Source organism: Fulvia fulva, chromosome 12, assembly GCF_020509005.1.
Source record: "Fulvia fulva chromosome 12, complete sequence".
NCBI lineage: Eukaryota > Fungi > Ascomycota > Dothideomycetes > Mycosphaerellales > Mycosphaerellaceae > Fulvia > Fulvia fulva.
The window spans coordinates 1,662,135-1,687,677 of record NC_063023.1 but is presented as its reverse complement, the minus strand read 5'-3'; the positions used below and the strand labels follow the sequence as shown (position 1 = coordinate 1,687,677).

The window sequence follows — 25,543 nt, the reverse complement described above, 5'->3', positions numbered from 1 at the left end:
CAGTGTCTCCAGATCTGGCACTCCGATGGCCAGACCGCGATGGCTATCTTCTCACCGCCTTCGCTACCGCTGTCAGACCACGAAAACACTGCACAATCATTCCATCGCCTGATCTTCGAGCAAGTCGCGTTGGCCGAAAGAAGAGATGCTCGATGAGAGGCGAGCGGTCCTATCCAAGGCTGTGAGCATAGTTGCTGTTTCTGCCGGCACAGGTCGGTCGCGAGGGTTTCGTTCGTTCCTGGCTAAGAATGGCGAAACCGGCTTCGACGCACGCTGACATGCATGAACGCCATCGAAAGCACCGCATGTACTTGGTATAAGTATCGCCTGTTCCCAAGGCGGAGATTCGTGTTAAGCCAGAAACGGGATTGGGTTGGTTCTGTTCCGCGGCATAAAGACTGTCGCACGACAGTGCTCGGACGGTCAGATTCAGCCTCGCGACAGCTGCTTTCTGCCATCACCTTTGTGTTGCTGGACTTCCTCAGATACACGACGGCGCTTTCACCAGGCCCCGTGAAGGGTCAGAACAACACTGCTTCCAGGCGCGTGGGATGCAAGACGCTCTCGATCACAGACCTGGCTCTTCACACCCCCAGCGGCGCATCAGATGCAACGGAAGCCACAATGTCTTCGAAGCCCCATCTGAAAATCTCGCTCTTGACGATCCCAAACGCTCAATCAGGTAGGGAACTAGATGGAACTCGGTGCCGTATCGATCGATTCTCCATCCAGCACATACCCCTCCACATCCACACCAGCCGCAACGAAAACACCACTTCACTCACCTAGAAACTCACCCAAACTCTCAAGTCAAGAAACAAACCTTCGTTGATCATTCTCTATCCCATCTTGAAACCATAATATCATAAACGTGGTAGCAAAGGCACAAGCCGAGCGATACGGCACACACGGCCATGACCATGGGCCTCGACTACCCGCGCTGATCAGCAACTCACAACTTCACGTCTTCTCAAAAGACGACACAGGAGATGAGGTCACAAGATGACTTGCATGACGCCAGAGGACGCGATCGATAAGCTTGCCATCATGGTTTCTTCGCACTTCTGCACGGCTATACCTCGTGCGAGAAGATCTCATACATGCCGGTGACATCACACAATCAGACGTCACATCGTACTGGTAAGGAAGAAGTCTTCATATTTATTCTACACCTTCCTCTGATCAAATCGATTGCAAATCTCACACAGCGTACCAGACATAACAACAAATACCTCGAAACAACCAAACTAGCAGACACCAGCAATCATGGGCTCCTTCATCGAGAAAATCAAAGCCAAGCTCCCTGGCCACGACGACAAGAAAGATGCCGCCGAGTCCACTACCGCCGGCCCAGCCCCAGCAACAACCCAGGAGACCGCGCCAGCACCAGCACCAGCACCAGCTGCAGCCCCAAAGACAGCAGCGAGCACAGGCCGCCCGAAGATCCTCTTCGTTCTGACCTCCCACGACAGGATGGGCGACACCGGCAACCCGACCGGCTGGTATCTTCCAGAATTCGCTCACCCATACAACAAGCTCGCACCTCACGCCGACATCACGATCGCATCGTCAAAGGGTGGTGAGGCGCCTCTCGACCCAAGCTCGGTGGAAATGTTCAAAGAGGATGCGGAGTCGACACGATTCTTGAAAGAGAAGGAGGCGCTCTGGAAGAACACGGAGAAGTTGGAGACCTTTGTGGGGAGAGAGGGGGAGTTTGATGCAATATTTTATGTTGGTGGGCATGGACGTAAGTGTATCTCTGCTTTCCCTTGCTGGCATAATGGAGTACTGACACGATTGAACAGCAATGTTTGACCTCGCAACCGATGGAACATCTCACTCTTTGATCCGCTCCTTCTACGAGTCCAACAAGGTCGTCTCGGCCGTCTGCCACGGTCCAGCAGCACTGGCGAACGTCAAGCTCAGCGATGGCTCGTATCTCATTGCGGGTAAGGACGTCACCGGCTTCACCAATGTCGAAGAGGACCAGGTTGGATTGAGCAGCGCCATGCCTTTCCTCCTTGAGACTAAGCTAGTCGAGAACGGTGGCCAGTTCATTAAGGCTGAGGAGCCTTGGGGTGCGAAGGTCGTCAACAGCGGACTTGAAGGTCGCTTGATCACAGGACAGAACCCGAACAGCGCGGGACCTGTGGGCGAGGCAATCTTGAAGGCGATTGAGAGGCGGTAGATGGAATGCATGTGCTGGTTATGTTTAGTCTCGCGATGATACCTCGGATGTAGCAATTCCCGAACTTGAAAATAGCTATTGACCCAAATGCTCTTCGCTTTGTCACAGACTTCTGACGACTGTAGACAACTGCCGTGACGGTCGCTCTGGCACTCAACCCTGTTTTGCTAACTGCAGGGGCAGTGCAGCCAGCAAGTCGACTTTAACGGCAGCGGAGCAATGCGCTGCGCCTCATCTCGACTGCCCAGCAACCTTCATGCCAACAGGCCCTTGAGCTTGTTGTTCAGCTTCTTATTTTCAGCCCGCTCCTCTTTTCTCAACTTCTCCCGCTCAGCTTCGGCCAACTTCTCGACCTGTTTGATCTCATCCTGCAGTGCCTGCATCTGCGCTTGATGCTTCTGATTCGCCTCAGCCAATCCGTTGCTTCCGCCCTGCACGTCTGTCTTCAGGACTTCGATCTCCTTCACGACCTTGCGTCGCTCCTTCTCAAATGCCTTGATATCAACGTTCTGCCGCGTGATACGTTGCTGAAGTCTGTCGTTGACGTTGCCGAGGCGCTCCGCGACCACTGTGTTGTCCTGGCGCCACTCATTGTTCATGATTTCGTCTTCAAGCGGTTTCTCAAGGTCTTTGATTTGAGCTTCGATGGCCTCGACTTCGGCTTCGCTTGGAATCCGTGGGCGTTCCATTTTCTTGGTTGGCAATGTGTTGGGGGTGCTTCGTGTTATGTCTGGTGTTGTGGTGAGCTCGGAGACGTGAAGTCAGAAGGAAGTTGCCTAGTAAGCTCAGACCTCATGGTGGCGCACCTTCCACTTCCTGAGAGCCTTCCGATCGTTAGAACAGCCAAATTGCGGCGTAGCGATTGCTTCCAAGTAGAAGCGCGAGCGTGCACACATCCATGATCGCTTCGACAGTATCCATCTCGTCTAGGATGTTAGAAATTCCCTACCTAGGTCGTGATCGCTGTTGCTCGAAATGTGCGGTTGCCAACTCTTCAGCCTTTGTACTAGGGCAGGAGCGATGTATATCTAGGGTTCACCTGTGAGTCAACGAACGGAGGCCCAGCTGGATCAGTCAGTCAACGTGGAAAGTGTCAGTCACGCTGATATATGGACCATTGCGTTAGCTGCTCCTCTCAAGACTCCCGTCCGCGAGCAAGAGCATGACGGTGGCAATAGCACACATTACGACAGCGCGTCGTGCATAGCATCAGCCCCAAAGGACATCCATGGCTCTCATCCGCGACGTCAGTTCAGCACCATACCCATCACATCCGACCAGGAGCGCCATGAAAGGCAGAAGCTCACTACACTGTACCTGTATGGACGGCCGTGTCAAAACAGCGATGGCGATGGTATTACTGGGATCGGAATAGGTTCCTTGTCTTGTTGCAAGCTCTTTACGGACTGCTGCTGCCCTCGCTCTCAGCTGGTATCAACACATCCTTCTCCTCCAGCAGCTTCGCCAAACTGCCATCCTGGTGCATGCTCATCATGATATCTGTTCCTCCCACGAATTCGTTCCCGACATAAAGCTGTGGGATCGTTGGCCACTCTGAGTATTCCTTGATTCCTGTTGAACGCATTAGCCTCCCATCATTCGATTCCCCCCATCAGGCTATAGACAACGAAGGTGGCCCGCTGTCCAACGATGAAGCCACCTCGCAATCACAGCCGCGGCGACATGTAGGCTTGGCTGACACTCTGATCGCTGAGCGCCGCAATGCGCCTCATCGCGACTCGTCCCACAGCCGAAGGCCTGCACGAGTCCTCAGAGTGGTTGAAATCGCTATTACAATTTGGTGTTCCGGCAAACACCTTTGTTGTCCATAGCCATCATCCAGCAATTCCACGACAGCCCCATCATAGACCCTGCGCATCGTTTTGTCACATACCTTGCCTCAACTCCTGATCCTCCAAAACATTGAACGCAGTGAACTTCTGCGGATCCACACCCTGCAATCCCAAAATCTGTATGCTCGCCCTCGAGAATCCGCATTGTGGCGTTTCTGGCGTTCCCTTCATGAACAGCACTACAGGTGCCGATGCTACCGCCTTATCGATGGCTTGTCGCGTTTCTGTCGAGAGTAAGGACTTTTGGAGTGCGGCGAACCGAGAGGAGAGGAGTGGATTGCGGCATGGTCGCAATGCTGCGCCGGCAACCTAGAGAGTGTCAGTGATGATAGAAAGGATAAGGTGATGGAGCGCGTACGGCTGAGAAAGCTGTCCTTGAAAACATCGTTGGCGTGTGAGATGTTTGTAGAAAGATTCGTGGTCGAGATGTTTGAGCTTCGATGGCCTTGAGATGGCGCAAGGATCAATTGGTTGGCGACCAACCAAATTTGGGGGCCGAAACAGTGAGGGCTGTGAGTAATGCTACATCTTCCATACCATAGCACATCTCAACAACAGCATCAACCTTGCCATTCCGAAGCAGCTCACTTCAACATGGACTCAACGGAGCTACACCCAGATTTCCTCACAAGGACTCTACTATTCCTCCTCTCCACAGCAGTCTCGCTACTCTACTACAGACAGGAAACACAACTTTCGACGGCAACAATTTCTTCCAAGGAAAAGAACAAGACCACATTACCCCCCGCACCCATTCTCAAAGCCGCCGACCATGCCAACGACAGCAAACGCCACCTCCTCCTAGCCTGTTCCGGCTCCGTAGCAACAATCAAACTGCCCAACATGATCCAAGCGCTTTCAACCCACAAGAACCTCTCAATACGCATCATCCTAACCTCCTCCGCTGCTGAGTTTCTCCAAGGTCAGTCTTCCGAGCAACCAAGTCTTCAAGCGATCTTGCAAATGCCGAATGTCGAAGGTATTTACTTCGACTCTGACGAATGGAAACAACCCTGGACCCGCGGAGCGTCAATATTGCATATTGAACTTCGTCGCTGGGCGGATCTGATGTTGATTGCTCCACTCTCTGCTAATGGGCTGGCGTCGCTAAGCCTTGGGCTATCGGGCAATTTGCTTTATTCCGTGGCCAGGGCATGGGATACGACAGGCTTGATCGACAAGCCGAGGAACGGCATCGGGAAGAAAGTGATCATGGTGGCGCCGGCGATGAACACGGCGATGTGGAATCATCCTGTGACGAAGCGGCATCTGGATATTCTGGAGGGAGAGTGGAATGTGAAGAATGGTGGGTGGGTGGAAGTGCTCAGGCCGATTGAGAAAGATCTCGCATGTGGGGACATGGGAGGTGGTGCAATGAGAGAGTGGAGTGAGATTGTGGAGGTTGTACAGGAACGCCTTGGATAGCGATCTGAAGGAGAAAGGGAGGCAACAGGAGTGATGGCAGGAACGTGAAAGGAGCAAATTGTGAAGTCTTCTGTGGTTCGTCATCTCATGAACGAGCGTACCTCATGAACGAGCGTACATCTGGATCTGATCCGTTCCTGGGTATAGTTACTGTTATTCTTGGCCACGCACGCTAAAAGGCAAGCAAGCAAGTGCTTCCTGGTCCAGCACTGAACAAAGACTACGAAATGCTCTTCTCGCGAGCAGAATTGTCTGGCACCGGCCATCAGACTCGCCACCTGAAAGCCTGAGACTCTCCGGTCCGACTTGGGTGCAACGCACTGTCCGGGCGCTGCACAAGATGCGCGAACTGCGGGTTCACACCCATCGGTGCTGAGATCTCCATCTCTCGCTGTGGCTGAGTGTAGGTATTGACTGGAAGTGGTGGCGCGAGGCTCTGTCTGCTTGATCGGAACCATGGTGTACCACCGAACACCTTCTTCTTGGTGCAAGCAGTGACGCGAGAGTATCTGCTAGTGGGTGAAGTTGGGCGCTCTTCTTCAACGTAGGTCTTGGTTGGCGAGGCAGTGCTCGAGGCGGCGGTATGGTACGATGGCAGTGTTGGAGTGCGGCGCTCGGAGGAAGACATGAACTCGAAGGGATTGTTGGCCTTGGTCGGAGATGGTGTGATCGGGTTCGAGATGTAGGACTGCGCCAGAACGGGAGCTGGTGGCGTCATTGAGCCATGCTCGCTTGGTACTGGAGTCTTGTGGACAGCGACGGCACCGTGAGCGCGAACCTGGCGGGCAGTGATGTTCTGCTTGCGGCTGCGGAAGATGAAGCTCTGTAAGGGTCGTCAGTAAGGTGGACCCGTTCTGGATCATGGAAGTACTTACAGCAAGCAAGTTGAACCAGCCAAGGATGAAGATCAGGATACCAGATGCGATGACGATGCGCCAGAATGCCATGCCCAGCTCTTCTTGGCTGCCGGAAGGCTTGTTGAGATTGCCCATGACATTGATACCGAGGACAATCATAGCTAATGCGAGGGTGACGAAGCCATGGCTCGGGCTGAGAAGTGGCCAGTTGCGGGCGAAGTATCCGCGGAATAGCGAGAGTTCGGAGACGATCAGGAACACTGCAAACGTTAGTCTGGTGTTGCCGATAGCGATGACGAACCAACTCACTGCTTGTCACCAGTGTGATGACATGGCTGACAGCATCGAAGAAGAAGAGATGCGTGTCGGTATCAATCTTGACAAGCATGACCACACTCGCGGTGATGACTGCGAGGAAGGCGATAACATTGGCCACGCGGATGCCGTTCAAGATGATGTAGCCTGGACCGGCCAGAGACTTCTGTGAAAGTGCCATTCCTTCGGTCTTCTCGTTCGATTCGTCTTTGCTTCTCTCGCACTTCGACAGTAGCAGCTCGATTCGGCGGCTCTCGAACGGGATGTAGACAAGCCTGTGTAGTGTCAGTCATTGCAACACGCTTCTGATACTGAGCTTGGTACGCACTTGTCAGTTGGATAGAGGCGCAGGAACATGTGGTTCTCGCAGTGGTGGTTGTATTACGTAGAAGTTGCTGTCCTGCAGGCTGTGGTGGTGGTTTGGTGGTGATCTTGTGGTATTGGAAAGCGTTGTTCGACCAGCGATTGCGAGTAAAGAGTGTTGATAGCTCTGAGAGTAATGTATGTCGAAGGATGAAGAAGAGAAGAAAGTCCAAAGCCTTTGAAGGCAATGAAGTCTTGTTCGTGGAAGAATAGACTGACAATAAAAAGCACGCGACAATACCAGAGGAAGAGAATGACAATGGGAAAAGGCCTCACTTGAGGGAGATTTCGAAAGTGGGCCAGAATCGCGTGGTGGTTCATGTTGTCGCGAAGCCGGGATGTGCCATGAATAGACGCGCGAGAGCGTATACAATAGAGCTATGCCCCGCCGCGGCGGGAACAGCACAATACAGGGCGATCCGAACCTCGAAGTGAAGGCTGAAACAGATATTGTCTGTGCATTGTCAAGTCCACAAGGTTAGGTCGGCAGCAGGGGTGCCTGGCGCGAAGGTTGTGCGTGCCGATGTGGTTGTGGTACAGGCGTTTAGCAGATCTGAAGAGCCGCTTTCTGATATCAAGCATGAGTTTGCAGCTATTCAACGCGCTCCATTGGTGTTGCTTTGCTCCGATGCATGCAGAGAACGGGCCAGCCCGGTAGATTCAAGGTGAAGTCGAAGAATTAGTGGCCAGGAGAGCTCGGCGCGTGTAGCGTTTCAGATCTTCTTGGTAGGGCGTTTCGCGATTGGCATCAGGACGGTACCTGCATCGTGGGCGCATTGCATCGAGTCGACCGCGATGCGGGCAGCATCATTTGGACCGTCTTCAGTGCCTCGCGACAGATCGTGTTGTTGTGTTTGTGGTAGTAGCAAGAAGTGAAGTTGAGATGGAGAGGAACGCGATCCTGGTCAGACCTGGTCAGTCCGTGCACTGCAGGGATCATGATCTCATCTACCCATCGCGCCTGCCTCGTATGACTGCACACTCTGTGGTCATCTCTTCCTTCAAGTTGTGAAACTTCTGAGCCCGGTGGTCTAACCAACAACATACCCTGGGTCGCCTTGAGATTATCTCCGAATCATGTCTCATGCCCATCGCGGCACTTTCGTGGAACACGTCGTCGAGATGGAGCAGAAATTCGAAGACGTTGTCCTGGAAAGAAACCCTGGCCGTATGCCGGTTGGCGGTGTTGTAGCTGCTTGCTAAGGATCTGCATTCCAGCCAGTACTCCCTCGACCGTGGCTTACCCCAGCGGTGGACGCGAAGTCGCAAGGCCTCCTCTATGGAAAGGTTCTTCAGATCTAACGGCTGACTCATCGCCTTCACCCGATCCTCTTCGACTTCCCTCAGGACTGTGCATAATCTGGGGGACTCGGCATCGACTGTCCTTCGTAGTCGCGAGGACGCTTGTCGCAATATTAGCAGTGTCGTGGCAGGTAAGTTGTCCAGAGTTCGCAGTGTGATCTCGTCTGGGAATTGCGGAAGGAGTCGCAGGCTCTGCTGGGCATGTCTCATCTCTCTGCCGCCAGACATTGCTGCGTCTCTAGTCGTGGAACATTTCGTCTGTGTTCACGTATTCTACGAGAAAACAAAGTTTTTGTACAGTTCTGAAAGTGCCAAGTAACATCAAAGGTTTACACGAAAGCAGAGGGCGATATCGGATCATCGTTGAAACACACCTTCCACTCAAGAATTCCTGACCAAGGCAGTCAGCAAAGCTATCCATGGTGTCAGCTGAACTTTGACCGCGCGCATGCTCAGTGTTGAATTTCGAACCTTTCTGATCTCCAGCACCTCCCGCCAGCACCGCCTCCAGCAGTTCTCAAATCCCATTCATGACCTCAAACACCGACCACATCTTCATGAGTATGCCTTCGAAGTCGATGGACACGTGGATACAAAATTGCCCATTTGCCTATGAAGCTTGGGAGAATGGCTTCAATAGAGGCGTCGACGCGGGCCTAGGTCTGTCAAAGGAGTTCTCTCTCGGCGCACATGATCCTAAGCGACTGGCTGAAGCCGGTACGACGGGCATCAGTGCTGAGCCGTCATTCTGGCATCCCCTGGGCTATGCCTCCAAAGCCGTATTCGTTCGTAAGTCCCTCAACAAAATCGGCACTTCTGCGAGTGCGTTGCGCTGACTCAGACAGTGAGCTTTGCTCCAATCGCATACACAGTCAGCAAGACCATCTACAACGTAGCCAGCAAGTACTTCGCCTACCAGAAGGCACTAGCAGAGCTGCGTGCGACCAAGGAGTTACTCGGACCACACGCTCAAGATAATTCGAACGAGATGACCGAAAACCAGCAGGGCATTGACCAGGAGAGGAAGAGCCAGAGTCGCGTTGATCAAGCTGTCGGAGCCGAGTACATGGCTGAGGGCAATGATCACCCGTTCGATTACGTTTCCCTCGTTAAGTCAGAGTCTAAGGTGGAGGCTATGGGTTAAGCTACGAAGCAAGCGGCAGTGTCAATCTCAGCTCGTTCTTGCCATCATCTTTACAGCACTCTGAATTTGCTTGTATCGGGTCGCGCAGCGACCGCCATCTTGGGTTTGTTCGGGACTCAAGGGACCTAATCACGGTTGATCATGACCTGACTCTTGTCTGACCGCCCGTTGGCTAATGTCTTGCAGTGTCACGAGATAGCATAAAGTATACCATCGATACAGGACCATGATTTCGATCGCTCCATTGTAAACACATGCGCTCGCTTCTATATGCCAAGTCACATGTGCCGCGTGGAGGTATCAATAATAGAAACACATCATGCTACAGATCGTAAAGTCGCGAGAGAATCACGCTGTCGTAATAACTAGCATCATAGATGCACATGTTCTTTTGTCTACCTTCACCAGTCTCGAGTCGCACATGACAGCTTCCAGGTCTGGGTACAACGCACACAACTATGAGTGTCATGGCGTGGAGGGCGCATGAAGTTCTCGATACTGACTCGACGCCAGACACTGACTAGACATCAAAGAGCTTCCACATGGATACCACAACAGTTAAACACATCGCCGCCTCCGGTGGTGATGAGTCTCAATGCAAGCTATTCATATTGCCCGCCGAGCTGCGCAACCAGATCTACGAGCTCGTCTTGATGCCATCCGAGATCAAGGACAGCATTGACCTTCCACAAGCTGCACCACCGAGCGGCCCCCTCATCATGACCTGTCGCCGCATCTACCACGAGGCGGGAGCCATGTATCGGAGGGTAAATCGAGACTACTGGACTACGACACACTTCACAATGCAGAACACGAAAGCAGAAGCTGGGGACCCTAAGGGCATGGACGCCATAGACGCAATGACGGAGACCCTCAATCATCTTAAGGACCGCGATCTCCACTAGATCAAACACCTGACACTTCAGAAGCACTTCACCGTGGCTGGCCAAAAGTACACCAGCGAGTCCACCTTGCTGGACAACCGCGGTGGGTGGAAGGCCAGCGAGATTACCCAGCAGTCGGGACCGACTCCTATCGTAGTCATGGTTGATCTGAGCCGTCGTAACTTAATGAGAAAGACTTCCAAGAAAGGACAGTACGAGGAAGGTTTGGCCGAGATTCAAGGATAGCTCGACGAGGCTGAGGCAACGGTATTGACGAAGGTGCAGATCGCCGCTCTTATCGGCTGGTAGAAGCACACGAGGGGACGGTTTGCTAGAGCTGTGCGGCGCCTTAGAGGTCGATTTGAGGGTCGCGTGGATACAACAGACGTCTGCGAGTTAGTGCGTCGCTGGAGGGGTTGCTTCAAGTCGGTGAATGAGCTGACACATGAAAGCTTGGCGACAGCACTCGAGTCTTATACACTTCTCCTGTAAAATCAGCTCCAGTCAGTAACAACATCCGAACATAACCAATTGACGCAAATTTTGTCCATTTGCATGCCACATCATACAAGGCCTCGCGATCAGCTATATACGGACTCGATAGCAGCGCACATAACACCACCAAAAAAGGCCACGAGAGATGTCACCTACCACAGACCTCGACGGCTCTGGCAACAACAACACCTGCTACCTGCTCCAGAAGCTGCCAGCCGAGCTTCGCATCGCCATCTATGAGCTTGTCTTCTCAGCCACCGACAACGACCTCGAAGTCGATCTCCTCCAAGCCACACCACCAGAGAAGTACCTCATCCTCACATGCCGCCGGATCCGCCACGAAGCAAGCGCAATGTACCGAAGCGCCTATCAGACCTACTGGAGGACCACGAGATTTGTCATGCAGCTCAGCTACACTGGCAAGAGTCACTACTCACGCGAGCTCAACTTTCACGTCATCATCGAAGCACTCAATCCCATCAAGGACCGCGATCTCCACAGCATAAACCAGCTAGCACTTACATCTCGCCTTGAGCATCCCCGAGGTTGCGAAGAGGACAAGTTCACGCTCATTGATACCCGTGGTGGTTGGTTCGAGGATCGCGACTTTGGCGGCAAGGGAACGTTTGGTTTCATCGTGACGGATGACAAGCTTGGAGATGCCCGCAACGACATACTACGACGGGTGACTCAGAAATACACCAGTCCCGTGGACGACGAGAGTCAGATGGGGCGCTGGTTCGATAGAGCTCCGGCGGTGTTGTTGTTGAGGACGCAGATCGCACTTCTGCTTTCCTAGGCATGACGAGGATGGCTCGAGCAGACTCGAAGACTATTCGTGGGGTTCTGTGGGCACGGCGCGAATCAAACGACCAGAACCAACTATCACTTGCGATGCAGTACTGGATTGCTCTTGCGATGCTGTAGCGTCGTGTACTATGTCGCTTGTGCTTTGTGGCAGTGAACGGTTTAACACATGCGGGCTTGGCAGACTTTGCGGAGTCTCGAAGCCGGTCTTATGCTTGTAGCGCGCACCGGGTCGGATCATGCGATTTATAACATTTCATGGGCCCATGCGATGACAGCGGGACTGAGACGTGGACTGGTCCAGCTGATGCAGCGGTCATGATGAAGACCCAAATTGGATACCTGTTGGTTTGAGGCGTATAGCCTGATAAACCCGGAGAAGGAGGACCTATAGCGCTTCCAAAGAGATGGCAGGCCGCACAACGCTCTGAGTCTGCCTTGCAGCTGCGCCAAAATGTACACATCGCCTACAACTTATACTGCCCAGCACCCTGCCCACTTCCCCTCTCAACAGCATTCCTCCCCTCGACATCCGTAAGCGTGCCCTTCTTCCCAATAACCTTAACATTACCCTTCTTAAGGTCACCAATGACACCATTCTTCTCCCTCGTCTTCTTACTCTGCGTCTCGGGTGCTTCGTTCGTGCCAGCCTTCCTGATGCGCTCCTTTTCTCTCCTCCTTCTGCGCTTTCGCTCATCGCGATCCATCTCCTCTCTAGCCTTCGGTAGACCAGATTTGCCAACGACTTCCTCCTTCTTGTTAGAGGCCTCACCGGCTTTGTACAGCTCTTGCGGCGCAAGTTGTGATGTCGCGACTTCGCCTCCAGCGTTGGGTCGTGCATCTTCGAGGGTGATGGTGGGTGCGTCGACACGGATGTCCATTTGAGGTGCGGCTTGTTTAGGTCGGAAGTTCCAAGACGAGAGGCTGTCAAGCTGACCGCAGACTTCGCGCCAGAGAGCCTCGATCTCTTTCTGCTCTTTCTGCAGCTTTTCATCCTTGACATCGACGTAGTTCGGATCTGTGCGCTTGCTGTACTCTTCCTCGTACTCTTCTGCCAGACCCTTCTTGCTCTTGTTGTTGTCGAGTTCGAAGTCCAAACGTCCACGCTTGCCGTCCTTTCCTGTTGCGAGGTCATCCGGCCGCCTTCGCGGTATATCTTGAAAGTCATGCGCCAGGATACGACGTTTGATGAGCTCTTCTATTGACTCGCTGACTTCTGCCGTGATCACTGGCACTGGCTTGCCTGCACGTTCGAATTCAAGGTCTTCTTCGAGAAGCGAGTTGACAGGACGGTCGGTCGCTCGTGCTTCACCAGACAGCTGCCAGTCTCGTTTTGCAACGTTGGCGGCCTCAAGCTTCCGGATCTCTTCCGCTATTGCAGCCTTTCTCCTCTCGTGTGCTGACCTCCTCGATCGTGGATCTGCTGGGTCTTGTTCTTCGTCATGCTCATCGGGCTCTTCTTCAGACTCGTCGAATAGATCGCGATGTACAGCTTCCATGGTCCTCTGCATGTCCTCTTCGCGCTCTTCATCGTTCTGCGGGTTTAGTGCCGCAGATGCTGGGAAGTTGTGGGGATTCAGCCGGCCTTTCTTGTCTTTCTTGCTCTTCTTCTGTGCTGGAGGCGCGAAGAAGTCCTTGTACATGACATCATTGGTGTTCGCCATGCCGCCCATGCCATCTAGCTCGCCTTCTTCCACTTCCTCATCCTCGTCTTCGCTTTCCGCATCAGGGTCGCCGAACGTGGGGCCATCTTCCTCGTCTTCATCAGCACCAGCTTCTGCATCTTCGGTATCAACGGTCGCTACAGCTTGTGTCGGATCTGCAGCCCAGTCAATATCCTCTTCATCACTAGCGGCGCCGTCATCTTCGCCTCGTACTTGTCGCTGTTCCAGAAACTCCGACTGCCGGTTGAAGTCGTCAATCGAAAAGAAGCCATCGTTGAGTCCGAATTTGTCTGCAACGAATTCCTCCGCAGGCTGCTCTTCTTCAGGCTCATCGTCCTCCATGTCGTCGAAGTCGTCGTGGCCGTCCATGTCGATATCCTCGTCGTCATCCTCTAGAACTTGGTCTTTCTCGTCATCGCCAGTCACATCGCTGCCCTCGTACATCTCTTCGCCAGAGTCCACACCCTCGATTTCATAGTCTTCACCTTCCACGCCGAGATCTTCATCTTCCAGATCATCCTCGTCGAACATGCTCTGATCGGCAAGATTGACATCCTCGTCAGATTTCTGCGCTTCCGGCTTCTTCGTCCATTCGGCGTACTCTCGTTGCGCTTCCTCCCTGGCAGCATCAATAACTCTTCGCGCTTGCTCCCAGATCTGCTCTACGCCAAAGCCATCGGTATGGATCTGCTTCAACCTCAAAACCTCCTCCTCGTCCCGATCTTCGCCGCGCCGTTTCCGCTTCTTCCGCTCTTGCTTCAAGCGCTCTTGCTGCTGTGTGGCGACATCCTTCGCGATAGGATCGAGGATGTGCTTGAGGTATGCGACTGCATCGGTATGGAGGGGCAGAGTTGGCTGTAGGAAATCGACTGGGCGGGAGGCGAGCGATTGGAGAAACTGACTGGTGGTGGCCATGGTTTTCGGCCTCTTGTTAGAAGAGGAGGGTGTTGTTGTTGCGGCCATGTTGGAAGGTGAGGTGGTACAGGCGTGTACAAGGATTGGCAGAATCACGGTAAAACATCCATGTTAAGAATATTCTCGGATTCGGCGCCGGCCGTCGGCAGCGGGATGTTTCAAGCGGCAAACTTCGTTCTCGGCCGTCTTTCCCATCTGGCCGTGCTTGCCTTGGTCTATGTAGTCTAGCCCTCGACTACAACGACATCCACATTACAGTCTTGTTCACCATATCTCTGACCCTCCATGATCATGCACACTGCTGTCATGGTGTACGATATCTTGTCGTCGTGCGGCTGCGACTATCATGGCGCTTTCGATGGCGTACGTGCTTCCACGAGGCATGTACACGGCCTTGACTGTGAAACGATCAATCCGCCGCTGTGGTGCTGCGATGGCAGTCAAATGACATCTGGGAGATCCCCAAACGCGTCGATCGTCGGAAATACTGACAGCTATAGCTGTAGGGTATGACAGTCCGCAGATGCTGTAGTGTCTACGCACGCGCTGCGCAACAAGTACTTTTGAGCCACCTGAAAGAGGCTGCTGATCGATTCACAACTTCCCTGAACTGTCCTACGACCTATTTCCGACTTGCTTCGCTACTGAGTGCACATGCGGTGCTACCAAGAAAGACGGCGTCAACAATTCGCAACCCGATGCGTGCCTGGAGTCAACCATGCAGTCTTCGGCTGGCACAGCCTTCGTCGAGGAGTGCAATACCAGATACCGCAATGGGGCCCTTTCCTACTACGACCCTGAGCACACCATGAATAGTATATACTCGAGAGTGGTGTAAAGCGTCGAAGCTTGTCTTCACGAGTGCGATCTCTACAACGACGGAACAGGTCCCCCTGAGTGCAGGGCTGTGACATACTTCGCCAACTTGACCGATGTCTTTGGCGTGCAGGGCTGGAGAACAAATTGCTTCTTGAAGAATGATAGAGCCGTTGCTGACAGGGGCGGAAAGCAGGGCTATCAGTCCACAATGAGTGCTTGGATGGCATGTCTGAACGTGATTTGCTTCGGAACGGGATACTGGGCATATACAACGAGGAAATAGGACCAAATAATGTCTACTACTATACAGCCAACTACTATACACCTATTCGTCGACATCACCTTTTCCCAGCCCAGTGCAAGTACATCGACATTGGCCTGCTTAAGTTCACCGCTAATCCGATAGCTCCTTGCGCTGACCCCCAACAAAACCTCAGATCCAACTCGCTCAATCACACGAACCAACCCCAAAACCTACACGTACAACCTCATCAATACATACAATTTCACCCATGAAGCAAATTGTACTCACCCCTTCCTCTTCCCCCTCAACACCCCACCCCTGACCCTCCTCCCATCATCCATTTCACCTACTCTATCCACTCCAGCCCCTGCATCCTGCATCTCCAAATCCTCATACCCATCCCTCTTCCTCCGACAAGTCACCGAATACCAGGCCCACCGACATCTCTCAACAATGCACCTCGAGGTAGTTCGACAGATCGAACGCGCTTTCCGCAAGAAGTACTCCAGCTTCCATTGCGACTTGAGTTCCCAGTCGCCTCCAAAGGTGCGGACGTTGCGGGGCAGGCGGGCGGTGTGGTGGAGGGAGATCATGATATTGGATGGACGGGTGTTTGTGACGCTGATGGAGAATGAGTGTGAGGTGTTGGTGGGGATTCTGGATGTTAGGAAGAGGCTTTGGGGCGTTCTTTGCGCTAGGATCCTCGTTCTTCGTCCTTCGTGCATAGCCACGCATTTCTGATGCTGTACTGCTGTGATGATGGTGACACGAGCCACAGCGTTTCTCGAAACGAACTATCCAGGCTGTAAGACTTACCGTTTGAGGGAGGATGAGACGTGTTTGCTATCCTGTTGTGCACCACTCTCTATTTCAAGTCGTACGACCAAGGCAACGACTGCGGTTCTTGTGACTGTACTTCAATCCACAGCACCGTACCACATCCACATCCTCGTCACACATTACCTCCAACTTATCTACCCTCTACTGCGAAGGCATTCTGTACACCGAACGCCCTATAAACCCCATTGCCAGCACCCCTTCGGCGTCCCGTTGATAAGCGGAGTCGAATCAAGCACCGCTCTGTCAATGTAGACCGCACCTTCCTACGGCGCTGCCTCTGTCGAAGGAGTGTTGACCTCTTCCTTGGCATCCTCGAAGTTCGGCTCGGGGCTGTGACTCTCGCTGTGAGGCTCAGTGGGAATTTCGAGCTTGTCTCCATTGTCAATGACTTCGTCCACAGGCGCTTGTGGTTCTGCAGCGGCTGTCTCGGCAGCAGCAGCAGCAGCAACCTCCTCTTGTCGCTTTCTGCCTTCCCTACGTCGTTGCTCGGCGAGATCGGCAGCTTCTTGACGGGCTTTCTCTTCGCGCTGCTGGCGGATGCGCTCAACTTCTTCGTGCCCACCAGTCTTTTTGAGCTTGCCTTCCTCGACGAAGTTGCCGAGTTCGCGCTGAAACTCACCGCCTTGACGATTCTCGAGCTCGCGTTGCCGAGCTCGTTCAGCACGCTCGATGGCTTCCAATCGAGACTCGTGGTTGGGTTGAAGCGCTCGGACTTCACCCAGGACGCCGTCTTTGGCTTTGTGCGGGTCGGCGCCTTGGTCGATGGCGAGAGTTCTGCTTGAGGACCGCGATCCGCCGACATGCCCATTCGGGTTCGCCAGGTTCTGCTGTTTCGTCGCTTGTTCGACCAGCGCGAAAGTCTGCGCTGCTTTGTCGAGGTCATCTTCAAGATCAGCCGCAAGCTCTTCTTGCATGGTGAGCAAGTCTCGGTCATCACAGACAACCTGCAGCTCCTTCTCCCAGATCTTTGTCCAGATGGGCTTCTCGCGCTTGAGGAACTCTTGCATCTTTTTGAGCTCTGCAGTGGCGGTGCTGATGTCCTTGCTGACATCCTCGAGCTGCCGTGCAAGCGGTCTGACACCACGTTGCACGACGTCTTTGCGCAGGTCTTCGACGATGTCCTGGAGGCTGTCGACACGATCGACGATGCGTTCACTGTCGGTTCCGAGGGTTTTCTTGCCTTTGTTGACATAGGAGCGCCCGGTTGCCTCATCCATGTCGGGAATCAGAGTGTCTGCTGCAGCCTTCTTGACGCCGAGGGCCTTTGAGCGCAGGGTAGACATCATTGACTCGGTGTCTGCCATGAAAGATTTGTATGTCTGACGCACGACCGCAAGGTCGCGGCGTAATGACTGCACCTCTTTAAGGTTTCCGGACAAGCCTCTCGCGGCAGTGGTTGGTGTGCTAGATGGTCGAGATGCCGCGACGGGTGGAGGTGCCGCAGCCAGGCTTGCAAGCTCCTTTGCGGTCTCCTGCTGCCGCTCGGACACTCTTTGCAACGCTGATTGCTGATCATCGACGCTCGTCTTGATGCCTTCGACGATGCGCCGCAGACCACCAATGCCATCGTCGAAGTGGCGTTTGACTTCATCGAGCGCTTCGACGTTCAACACCAACACAGCACGTTCCTTGACATCATTGATGTCGTCAAGCTCGTGACGTACCCCAGACACTGGGTCCTGAATATATATATCGGGAAGGTCGACGCCGTTGTTGTGAGTATTCCAATTGAACTTCTCGATGAAGGCCAACTGCAACCTAGCCAAAGTGAGTTGACCTCCGTCGGGGAGCACAAACTTCTTGATCTTGCTTTTGTATTGCAAGAAGAGTGTGAGCTGTTTCCCTGGCTGGGGGGAGTCTTCTGGCAGAAATTGAGATACTGGAGGAGTGTAGTCTCTGGCCATGCGCACTGACTGCCCCCGCTTGATTGTCGACGTTGGCTCCTCGTGCTCATCGTTGGCCAGGCTACCTCCCGGCGTGAAAGGCTCCTCAACAGGTCCGTTCAAAGTCGCGCCGATCGAGTTGTCCGCTGGCGGCGCAGGGAAGAACCCTGCCAGCTTATCTTCAGGAGTCCTGACTAGTGGACTATCGGCCTGATCGTCGTTCGCGAAAGGCGCCGGTGGAGCCTCCAATTCTGCGTGCTGCGATGTGTTCTCATCTGCCTCTGATATCCTCCTCACATCCAGGTCGCGGTTTGGCGATGCTTCAAAGGTCGTCTTTTGGTTCCGTGACCGAGCTCGGCTGTGTAACATGCTCGCCCTTGACCTCACCGCATTCATGGACTCGCGCGCATCCCGACCTCTATTCGGTACGGGCGAGTTCTGACTGGGTGGTATTGCGCCTATGCCACTCATACTGCCGCCGCCCAGATGTTTTTGGATTTGGTATGCTGAGAATCGCCTCGAGGCTCGTCTCTCCAGCTCCCCTCCTCGTTGCAGGGCCGTGAGCGCATCGTTGGCTTTCGGCGGCGGCTTGGGTCGTTCTGGTGATGATTGGTCCTGACCGTATCCTTGGTTCGTGGGCATCGTATCTCCTTCAGGATATGGCGCAATGACTGGGATATTCTGCATGGTGTTGCTAGACAGGGAAGAAGTGCTTGCTGACGTGCTGAGACTGTCTTGCTGCGGCTGTTGTACGCTGATGCTGTTCTGCGGGCTGAGACCATGCCTCTTGGGGGAGGTTCGTCCGCCTGGGACGCTCGTTGTCCGTGGAGGCAGATCTGGTCCACTGAGATCTCCGCTCCCTTGCCGCTGGGCAAACGACCTCTGGCTACTGTATCTCGACGGTATGTTTTCCAGCTGCTCCGTGAGGTTTGTGGCAATACTCAGGGTACTCGCAGTTGAGGCCTGCCTGGGGGGCCTCGTGGATGATTCACCGGCACCTTCTCTGTTACTCCGCTGTCGTAATCGCTGCTGTTTCTTCTTGAGACCATGCAGTAAGTTGATGATGATGTCCCTGATCCTAGGCAAGTACTTCTCCAAGCTCTGCTGACTGGCGTCCTGTGATAATGTCTCCTCTAGTATACCGCGCAACATGTCGGGGACGGGGCCCAAGTCGTTCGTCTCCACGCCGATCGCATTGAAAGCCCGACAAGCTATGTTAAACTCGTATCCCAATCGAACGTATACATCGGAGACCTCGGACTCGCTGGCGCGCTGTGTCGACCACATGGTGAGTGTCTCCAGGAGCTGTTTCGTAGCGACGAGGAGGTGAGTGACGGATTTCTCGATGGTGGAGAGCTGCTGTTGCGGCTTTATTGTGTCAGTTGCAGCCTTACTGTCGGCCTCAGTTGGGGTCGTGTCATACATTCTGTTGCCGCGATCTACCACTTGTCGAGCGGGTGGAGGTGAAGGAACTCCCTCCGCTGCCTCGCTGCGACTGCTCTTCCTGGGACATGGCGGCGGTGGTTGCAGTGCCATTCATGGTGATGTCTCTAGGCGCACCGGCGCTTGTGTTAATGTGCGCCGCAGGTGTGGTGTATATCTGGGTCTGCCGGCGTGGCAGCTGACCAAAAGCAGCTGTAGATCGGGTGCACTGTGCTGTGCTGCGCGAGAACGTGACTCCCGAGGACACGATGTCGCGGCGTCTACCAGTGTAAACCAAAGCGCAAAGTATGCCGAAGAAGTCAAAGGGAAGCTTGCAAAGAGGAGCACGCAGACAATGTGCAGTGTCAAGCAGCGACAAGTGCAGGTCGTCCATACGACGGGCGAGGAGGTGGTCGTCGGAGGCTACGCGACATATGGAACGAATAGACTTTACGCCGTCTCCATCCCTGCTTGAGTCTTGACTGGCGACGCTGCGAACACTCCGGTCTCACGTGCAGCTCGGCGGACATCTTTGAGAGCCAACCGTCTGCTGCAATTGTTCTGCTGCGGCTTGTCTGCCAGCGTCTGCACATGGCTGCGGAGTATTATACTGCTGTACAGCTACGATTCATGTGCCTGGTCGTTGCTGTGACTTCGGTCAAGTCGACCTTGTTCTAACCTTCGTGACTGGGACCCCCGGAGCCCTGAGAGATCGCACGGCCGTCGGCCACTCTGAAGCTACTCCATCCGCACTCAACTTCACCACGCCACCACTCCACCACTCCACCACTCCCACACAACACCTCTCCCCCTCTCTCCCTCACAGCGTGGTAGTGGCTGCACTCTCCACAGCCCGGCTCCTTCTTCTGTTCAGCACACGACTGGGGACTGGCGTTATCCTTTCCATTCTTATCGCTGTGCGGCCTGACACACGATCGACGGCCTCCCTGAGCCTTGAGCTCTCTCCACATAGCGCGCAGCACGAAGCCTCCCATACCTCTCTCGTCGACCAAGACGCCGCACATTTCGTACAACTATCGCCCGCCGTCTCATTCCTGAGCTGCCATGTCGGCTGTCTCGAACATGAACGGCGGTGACACGAGCAACGCGACCGCTGCGTCCAAGCACCAGTTGAAGAGCAGCAGCAGTGCAAAAGCACTGGACGGACAGGGACAGCACAAGTAAGACCTCCCCAATGACACGACAATCCTCCCGAGACACTCAGCACTCCACTTTGCCCTGGAGCGTGCATGCATGCATGCTTTGAGCACGCTTCAGTCGTGTAGCCGGTCGCGACAACCACATTCGCGGCGGCAGCCCTCACCATTCCTATGCATTGCAGACGCAAACCCCGCCATACCATATCAAACTCCCACTCTGACTTGTACTAATGTATTGGCGCTTCAGAAAGCAGCAGCAGCCCGCCAACGCCTGGCAGAACGGGCGCAACCCGATCACGTCGCGAAACTCGTCCACCACACCCAATGGCACCGAAAAGCCTCTACCCAAGCTCCCGTCGCAGGGTCAGCAACTCAAGAGCTCGACAGACCTCAATGCAGACAAGCATGCACACGATCGTTCCATGTTCCTCTTCGCACAATTTGTTGTACGTAAGCACTCATGCCGGCACTTTGCGATGGTCATGGTTACACCGGCCTGCACCACCTCCGCAACGCGGCGAGACCGACCTGCAGCAACATAGACTAACTCAAGCGTAGGGCAAGGATGTTAGCATCACATTAAAGAATGGCGAGCAGTACAGTGGTGTCTTCAGCGCTGCATCTCTGCAGTCCACCAAAACGCAATATGTCATCAAGATGGCGCGACGGATAGCACCAGCGAGCGACGGCCAGGTCAACGGCACGACCGAGCACGAACCAGAACTGATCGGCGAGGGCAGCGATCACATACTTGCTTTCGACATTCAAGACACCATCGATCTGTCCGTGCAGGATGTCTCCACGACACCCGTGACATCTCAGCAGAATGGTATGTAACTCCTCCCATACTTGGTACGACTGCTAACATAACCTTCTCTCAGGCTCTGCGGGTTCGTCCTTCAGGACAGACACCCAAATATCCGCCCGTGAATCGGATATGCTACGAGCACGCGAGCTACAGCCATTCGACCTAGGTAATGACACGTCTGTTGATCTGTCGCTTGAGTCTTCTAACGGTCCCTGGGATCAATTTGCGACCAACGAGGCTCTATACGGCATCAATACGACATATGACGAAGAGCAGTACACAACGGCGATCAGACGAGATGACCCCAAGTACTCGAGTCTGGCGGCGAAGGCGGACAAGATTGCTCGTGAGATCGAGGGTTCTGCTCCAGCCAACGCACATGTTGCTGAAGAGCGACGCCAGAACGCAGAGTACGACGGCGAGGAGGACGAGGAGGCCAAGTACTCAGGAGTCAGGCGTGAGGCCTCAAATCTGCCCACGCGAGGTGTCAACTCATACGTTCCACCTTCGCAACGGCAAATGACCGCCCTGCCGACTGTGCCTGGGGCTCCATTCGATCCAGCTATCATTTCAGCTCAAGTCAAGACCACAGCACCGTCGACCGCCTTGCCCGAGCCAGTACCTGCACCACACGTCGAAGCTGCGAAGCAACAAGTCGCACCAGACGCCGAAAGCGCTGTGTCAGCAGCACCAATCGTCGCCAAGAAGGGCACGACTGAAGATCGAGTTCGCGACACTGCCGACGCCTTCAGAAACTTCGCCAACGGCGAGAAGCTCAAGGTCCGTCATGCACAAGAGGTGAAGCGCGCCTCTCAGAGACAGGAGAAGAATGTGAAGCTCAACGACCTGAAGAAATTCTCGGAGAACTTCAAGCTTAAGAGCCGTGTGCCCGACGATTTGGTTCCCATACTTGCTAAAGATGCCGAGAAGCAGGCCGAGATCAAGAAGAAGGCTGAGCAAGCAGCGAAGGAGGAGGAAGGGCGAGCGAAGGACAAGACTAGTGACAAGGCATCGGCGGCGGCTTCGCCGGCTCCACCGAGCAGCATAGCGGGTAGCGTTGCTAACGCCAACCATCAGGCATATTTCAACCAGCAAACAAGAGCGCGGGTGTCAGGAAACATGGCTGGTCTGCCGATGCGCCCTGGTGGCCCGGCCATGCCATCGCCTCGTGGTCCCAACAACCAGCGCATGCACAACCAGTTTCCCGGCATGCCTTTACGACCACAGCCACTGCCGACAGACATGCGGATGCCTACTGGCCCTCCAGCTGCGGAGAATCCTCTAAGCCCGGGCTCGCGGCTCAACGTCAAGGCATTCGAATTCCGACCAGCAGCGTCAAACTTCACGCCGACTGGCACGACACCGAGTCCGCAGCGAAGGGCCAGCGGCATAACCCCACCTACAGAGACTACCGTCTCCTTCTTCAAGAACAAGGTCAAGGATGTCAAAGAGTTCAAGACCGAGTACAACCCGGTCGACAGACTTGCCGGAAAGGAGTACAGCGAAGCGGAGAAGAAGAAGTATGCTTCGAACGGCGGCGTTCCACAGGCATACAACACTCCTCCTACCTGGCCTCACACGCCTGCGAATCAAAACTCGTCATACCTGACAGCATTCCCGCCCCGGCCTTCGCGCAGTCAAGGCCCGTCTCCAATGCAGACACCGAATCCGAACGCACAGATGCCTCACGCGCATCAGCTGCCACCGCACATGCAGCCCGGCAATATGTCCACGCCAACCCATCGTCCGTTTTACCCACAACAGCACGGCCAAGGCCCGGCGTTCGACCCTCGCCTGCAGCAGCATATGGGACCCAATGGATCTGTGCAAAACTCACCACGAGTACAGCAAGTCTCGATTGCACCATTCAATGCACAGATCCCACCTATGGGTATGATGCCCACTCAACCGATGCAAGGATATGGTATGAGCCCGTCAATGCAATACAGACAACCATCCCTCCCGGGTGGACCACCCATGATGATGCCAGGACAGATGCCAGGGCAGAGTAAGTGAACTCCATCGGTCTGAGTTTGAACAGTGCTAATCTTCTACAGTGGGTCCAATGCAGCCTGGTTTCCCGCCAGGACCACAATTTCGAGCACCACAGATGGGCGGCCATATGATGGTACAGAACCCGTCCCAAGGCTATATGAACGGACCCGTGCCTAATCAGAACTATTCGCCAATGCCGCCACATGCTCAGCCACATATGCCGCACATGCAGCAGCACGGCCCGGCAGCATACAATAACAACAGCCCTCGACCACCAATGATGCAACCGGGCGGCTCGCACCAAGGCTTCCAGCCAGGCATGCCCATGCAGCCTAACTTTGCTCCCTCTCCTGGACAACCCCATCCGTACCACCTCCAGCAGCAGAGAGCGATGTCGGGCGGCTTTCCTCATATGACACCAAGACAGCAGCACGCTGTTCCTAACCACGGTAGCCCGGGCATGGGTGCTCCACCACAAGGCGACGAGGGCAAGTGAAGGGTCGCAAGCAACCACTATTGGACTATACACGGCAGAGTCCGGAGCTCAGGCGTCCAGTCTCCAGTTGAAATCAGCGCAGCGCGATGATTTCGAGACACGACGTAATCGTTACTAAGACCACGGCCGACACGTAGTCGACGTCGTTGACGCTGTCTGATTGGGTACCAAGCTTTATCAGGGTACCTGCAGAGGAGCAAAAGAAGGCCAGTTGCGGCAGCTCAAGTCCTCGTCACATCCATGAGCGACAGCCCTCGATCACAGTCAGACGAGCACAAAGGCCAAACCTGAGACTTCCGGCCAGCTCAGGCCAGATCTTCGTGACTGGACTAGAGAGGCTTCAGGGATGGCGATAGGTGAGGAAGCCGTGGCCTTATTGGGGGTATCTGGTACTGAAAGTGCCACACAAACTCAGTCAACAATCTTTATTGGACGTGCAAATCTTTGCGAAAGATAGGTGGAGGTCGAAAATTGGTGAGTGAGAAAGAAGGTGAAGAGATAGCAGTATAGTATCTTAGGACAGAATGGAGAGGAATTTTGGTGAAACGCTTTCTTTCCTTTGACTCCGAACGTATATGTCGTTGCATGTACCGTACTGTCGTTTCAAAAGTTCTTCATAATTGTACAAGTTGTTCGCCTTCCTCTTCGTGCGGCCGCTCTGATGTGATCTGAAAGCTTCGCATCTCACCAAATGTGCATATCGGCCCTCCTCTGGCGTGCTTTTCCGCGCTACGGCTGCCCTTTGCGCTCTGTAGGCATCCTGCCTCTGAATATGACTTTGTCCGACTCATACATTGTCTTCGCTGTCTGCTACTCTCCCTGATTCAATGCAGCTCTTAGGCCGTTCCCGTGAACCTCAGCACAAAGTTGACCACAACCGCAGCCAGAAGCGCGATCGCCAGAACCGTAGGTCCGAACCTATCGTCGAAGCCTCCTTGTCCTCTCATTCGAATGCTGTGAAACCCCATCATTAGCTTGTGTTCCGTGGTATTCTCTTCCTGCTCCCATGCCCCAGCCTTGTCCCTCCAAGTGTATCATGGACACACCTCTTAGCCCTCCAATGGAACGTCACCAGCGCATATATCATGGCCGCTACCGCTACCAGTGTGAAGAGAACTGCGCTGATCTGGCCTACGCGATCGCCAAAGTTAAGCAGGCCCATGGCCAGGCCGCCGAGGATTACGGTGAAGTTGAGCCATGAGAGGAAGGTGCGTTCGTTGGCGAAGAAGACTTTGGGCTCGACGCGGGTGGGGAGGGCGATACGTTTGCCTGGAAAGTCCGTTGTTAGTGGTGCCGTGGAGGGTACCTCAGGACTTCGAGCAGTGGCTTAGATCGTAGTGCCATTAGTGAAGCGAGCGCATCGTGCAATGCGTATCTCTCCAATGCTCCACCAGGCTCTAAACCACTGATGTTGCTTGCCGTCGGACATACCTGGCGCGGTCTGTAGTAGTGGTTGCGACGACATGGCTGCAATCCAGGAGATTTGTTGTTTGTGAGTGAATGTTGTGAGGTGGTGAACCAGAAAAGAGGTCTGGTTCTGGCAGATGTCATGTTACCCAATCAACAGCTCCTACCTAACATGTGGGACGGATCAACATGGATGCTTGAGCCGGCATAAAAGCTTAGACCAACGCCCCCGCAAGCAGATCAGATGCGCCGAGACG

The 25,543-nt window shown here is 54.2% G+C and overlaps 12 protein-coding genes across 12 annotated transcripts; 5 read left to right on the top strand and 7 right to left on the bottom strand.

The window, feature by feature from the left end:
- Positions 1-1,266: 1,266 nt before the first annotated feature.
- Positions 1,267-2,188, top strand: CLAFUR5_13820 (Glyoxalase 3; the record flags this gene model as incomplete). The annotated part of the gene is made up of 2 exons (XM_047912968.1): positions 1,267-1,747; positions 1,806-2,188. 2 exons carry the CDS (start codon positions 1,267-1,269, stop codon positions 2,186-2,188), a joined length of 864 nt encoding a protein of 287 aa, XP_047768862.1.
- Positions 2,189-2,442: 254 nt separating this feature from the next.
- On the bottom strand, positions 2,443-2,877 carry CLAFUR5_13819 (uncharacterized protein; the record flags this gene model as incomplete). Its single annotated transcript, XM_047912967.1, has 1 exon — positions 2,443-2,877. One exon carries the CDS (start codon positions 2,875-2,877, stop codon positions 2,443-2,445), a length of 435 nt encoding a protein of 144 aa, XP_047768513.1.
- A 710-nt stretch (positions 2,878-3,587) lies between these two features.
- CLAFUR5_13818 (Monothiol glutaredoxin-5, mitochondrial) lies at positions 3,588-4,426 on the bottom strand (the record flags this gene model as incomplete). The annotated part of the gene is made up of 3 exons (XM_047912966.1): positions 3,588-3,760; positions 4,083-4,350; positions 4,400-4,426. 3 exons carry the CDS (start codon positions 4,424-4,426, stop codon positions 3,588-3,590), a joined length of 468 nt encoding a protein of 155 aa, XP_047768514.1.
- A 209-nt stretch (positions 4,427-4,635) lies between these two features.
- On the top strand, positions 4,636-5,466 carry CLAFUR5_13817 (Coenzyme A biosynthesis protein 3; the record flags this gene model as incomplete). The annotated part of the gene is made up of 1 exon (XM_047912965.1): positions 4,636-5,466. The coding sequence occupies one exon, from the start codon at positions 4,636-4,638 to the stop codon at positions 5,464-5,466; it is 831 nt and encodes a 276-aa protein (XP_047768517.1).
- A 265-nt stretch (positions 5,467-5,731) lies between these two features.
- CLAFUR5_13816 (uncharacterized protein) lies at positions 5,732-6,995 on the bottom strand (the record flags this gene model as incomplete). The annotated part of the gene is made up of 4 exons (XM_047912964.1): positions 5,732-6,289; positions 6,342-6,583; positions 6,633-6,913; positions 6,967-6,995. The coding sequence occupies 4 exons, from the start codon at positions 6,993-6,995 to the stop codon at positions 5,732-5,734; spliced, it is 1,110 nt and encodes a 369-aa protein (XP_047769121.1).
- Positions 6,996-7,945: 950 nt separating this feature from the next.
- On the bottom strand, positions 7,946-8,531 carry CLAFUR5_13815 (uncharacterized protein; the record flags this gene model as incomplete). Its single annotated transcript, XM_047912963.1, has 2 exons — positions 7,946-7,975; positions 8,049-8,531. 2 exons carry the CDS (start codon positions 8,529-8,531, stop codon positions 7,946-7,948), a joined length of 513 nt encoding a protein of 170 aa, XP_047768515.1.
- Positions 8,532-8,833: 302 nt separating this feature from the next.
- On the top strand, positions 8,834-9,447 carry CLAFUR5_13814 (uncharacterized protein; the record flags this gene model as incomplete). Its single annotated transcript, XM_047912962.1, has 2 exons — positions 8,834-9,092; positions 9,149-9,447. The coding sequence occupies 2 exons, from the start codon at positions 8,834-8,836 to the stop codon at positions 9,445-9,447; spliced, it is 558 nt and encodes a 185-aa protein (XP_047768516.1).
- A 542-nt stretch (positions 9,448-9,989) lies between these two features.
- Positions 9,990-10,352, top strand: CLAFUR5_20366 (uncharacterized protein; the record flags this gene model as incomplete). The annotated part of the gene is made up of 1 exon (XM_059463202.1): positions 9,990-10,352. One exon carries the CDS (start codon positions 9,990-9,992, stop codon positions 10,350-10,352), a length of 363 nt encoding a protein of 120 aa, XP_059319180.1.
- A 1,748-nt stretch (positions 10,353-12,100) lies between these two features.
- CLAFUR5_13813 (U3 small nucleolar ribonucleoprotein) lies at positions 12,101-14,260 on the bottom strand (the record flags this gene model as incomplete). Its single annotated transcript, XM_047912961.1, has 1 exon — positions 12,101-14,260. One exon carries the CDS (start codon positions 14,258-14,260, stop codon positions 12,101-12,103), a length of 2,160 nt encoding a protein of 719 aa, XP_047768521.1.
- A 2,118-nt stretch (positions 14,261-16,378) lies between these two features.
- CLAFUR5_13812 (Bud site selection protein 6) lies at positions 16,379-19,814 on the bottom strand (the record flags this gene model as incomplete). The annotated part of the gene is made up of 2 exons (XM_047912960.1): positions 16,379-19,366; positions 19,422-19,814. 2 exons carry the CDS (start codon positions 19,812-19,814, stop codon positions 16,379-16,381), a joined length of 3,381 nt encoding a protein of 1,126 aa, XP_047768522.1.
- Positions 19,815-20,485: 671 nt separating this feature from the next.
- Positions 20,486-23,879, top strand: CLAFUR5_13811 (PAB1-binding protein 1; the record flags this gene model as incomplete). The annotated part of the gene is made up of 5 exons (XM_047912959.1): positions 20,486-20,601; positions 20,828-21,026; positions 21,139-21,409; positions 21,462-23,396; positions 23,446-23,879. The coding sequence occupies 5 exons, from the start codon at positions 20,486-20,488 to the stop codon at positions 23,877-23,879; spliced, it is 2,955 nt and encodes a 984-aa protein (XP_047768518.1).
- Positions 23,880-24,715: 836 nt separating this feature from the next.
- On the bottom strand, positions 24,716-25,344 carry CLAFUR5_13810 (Vacuolar transporter chaperone 1; the record flags this gene model as incomplete). Its single annotated transcript, XM_047912958.1, has 3 exons — positions 24,716-24,833; positions 24,926-25,148; positions 25,311-25,344. The coding sequence occupies 3 exons, from the start codon at positions 25,342-25,344 to the stop codon at positions 24,716-24,718; spliced, it is 375 nt and encodes a 124-aa protein (XP_047768520.1).
- Between the last annotated feature and the right edge of the window lie 199 nt (positions 25,345-25,543).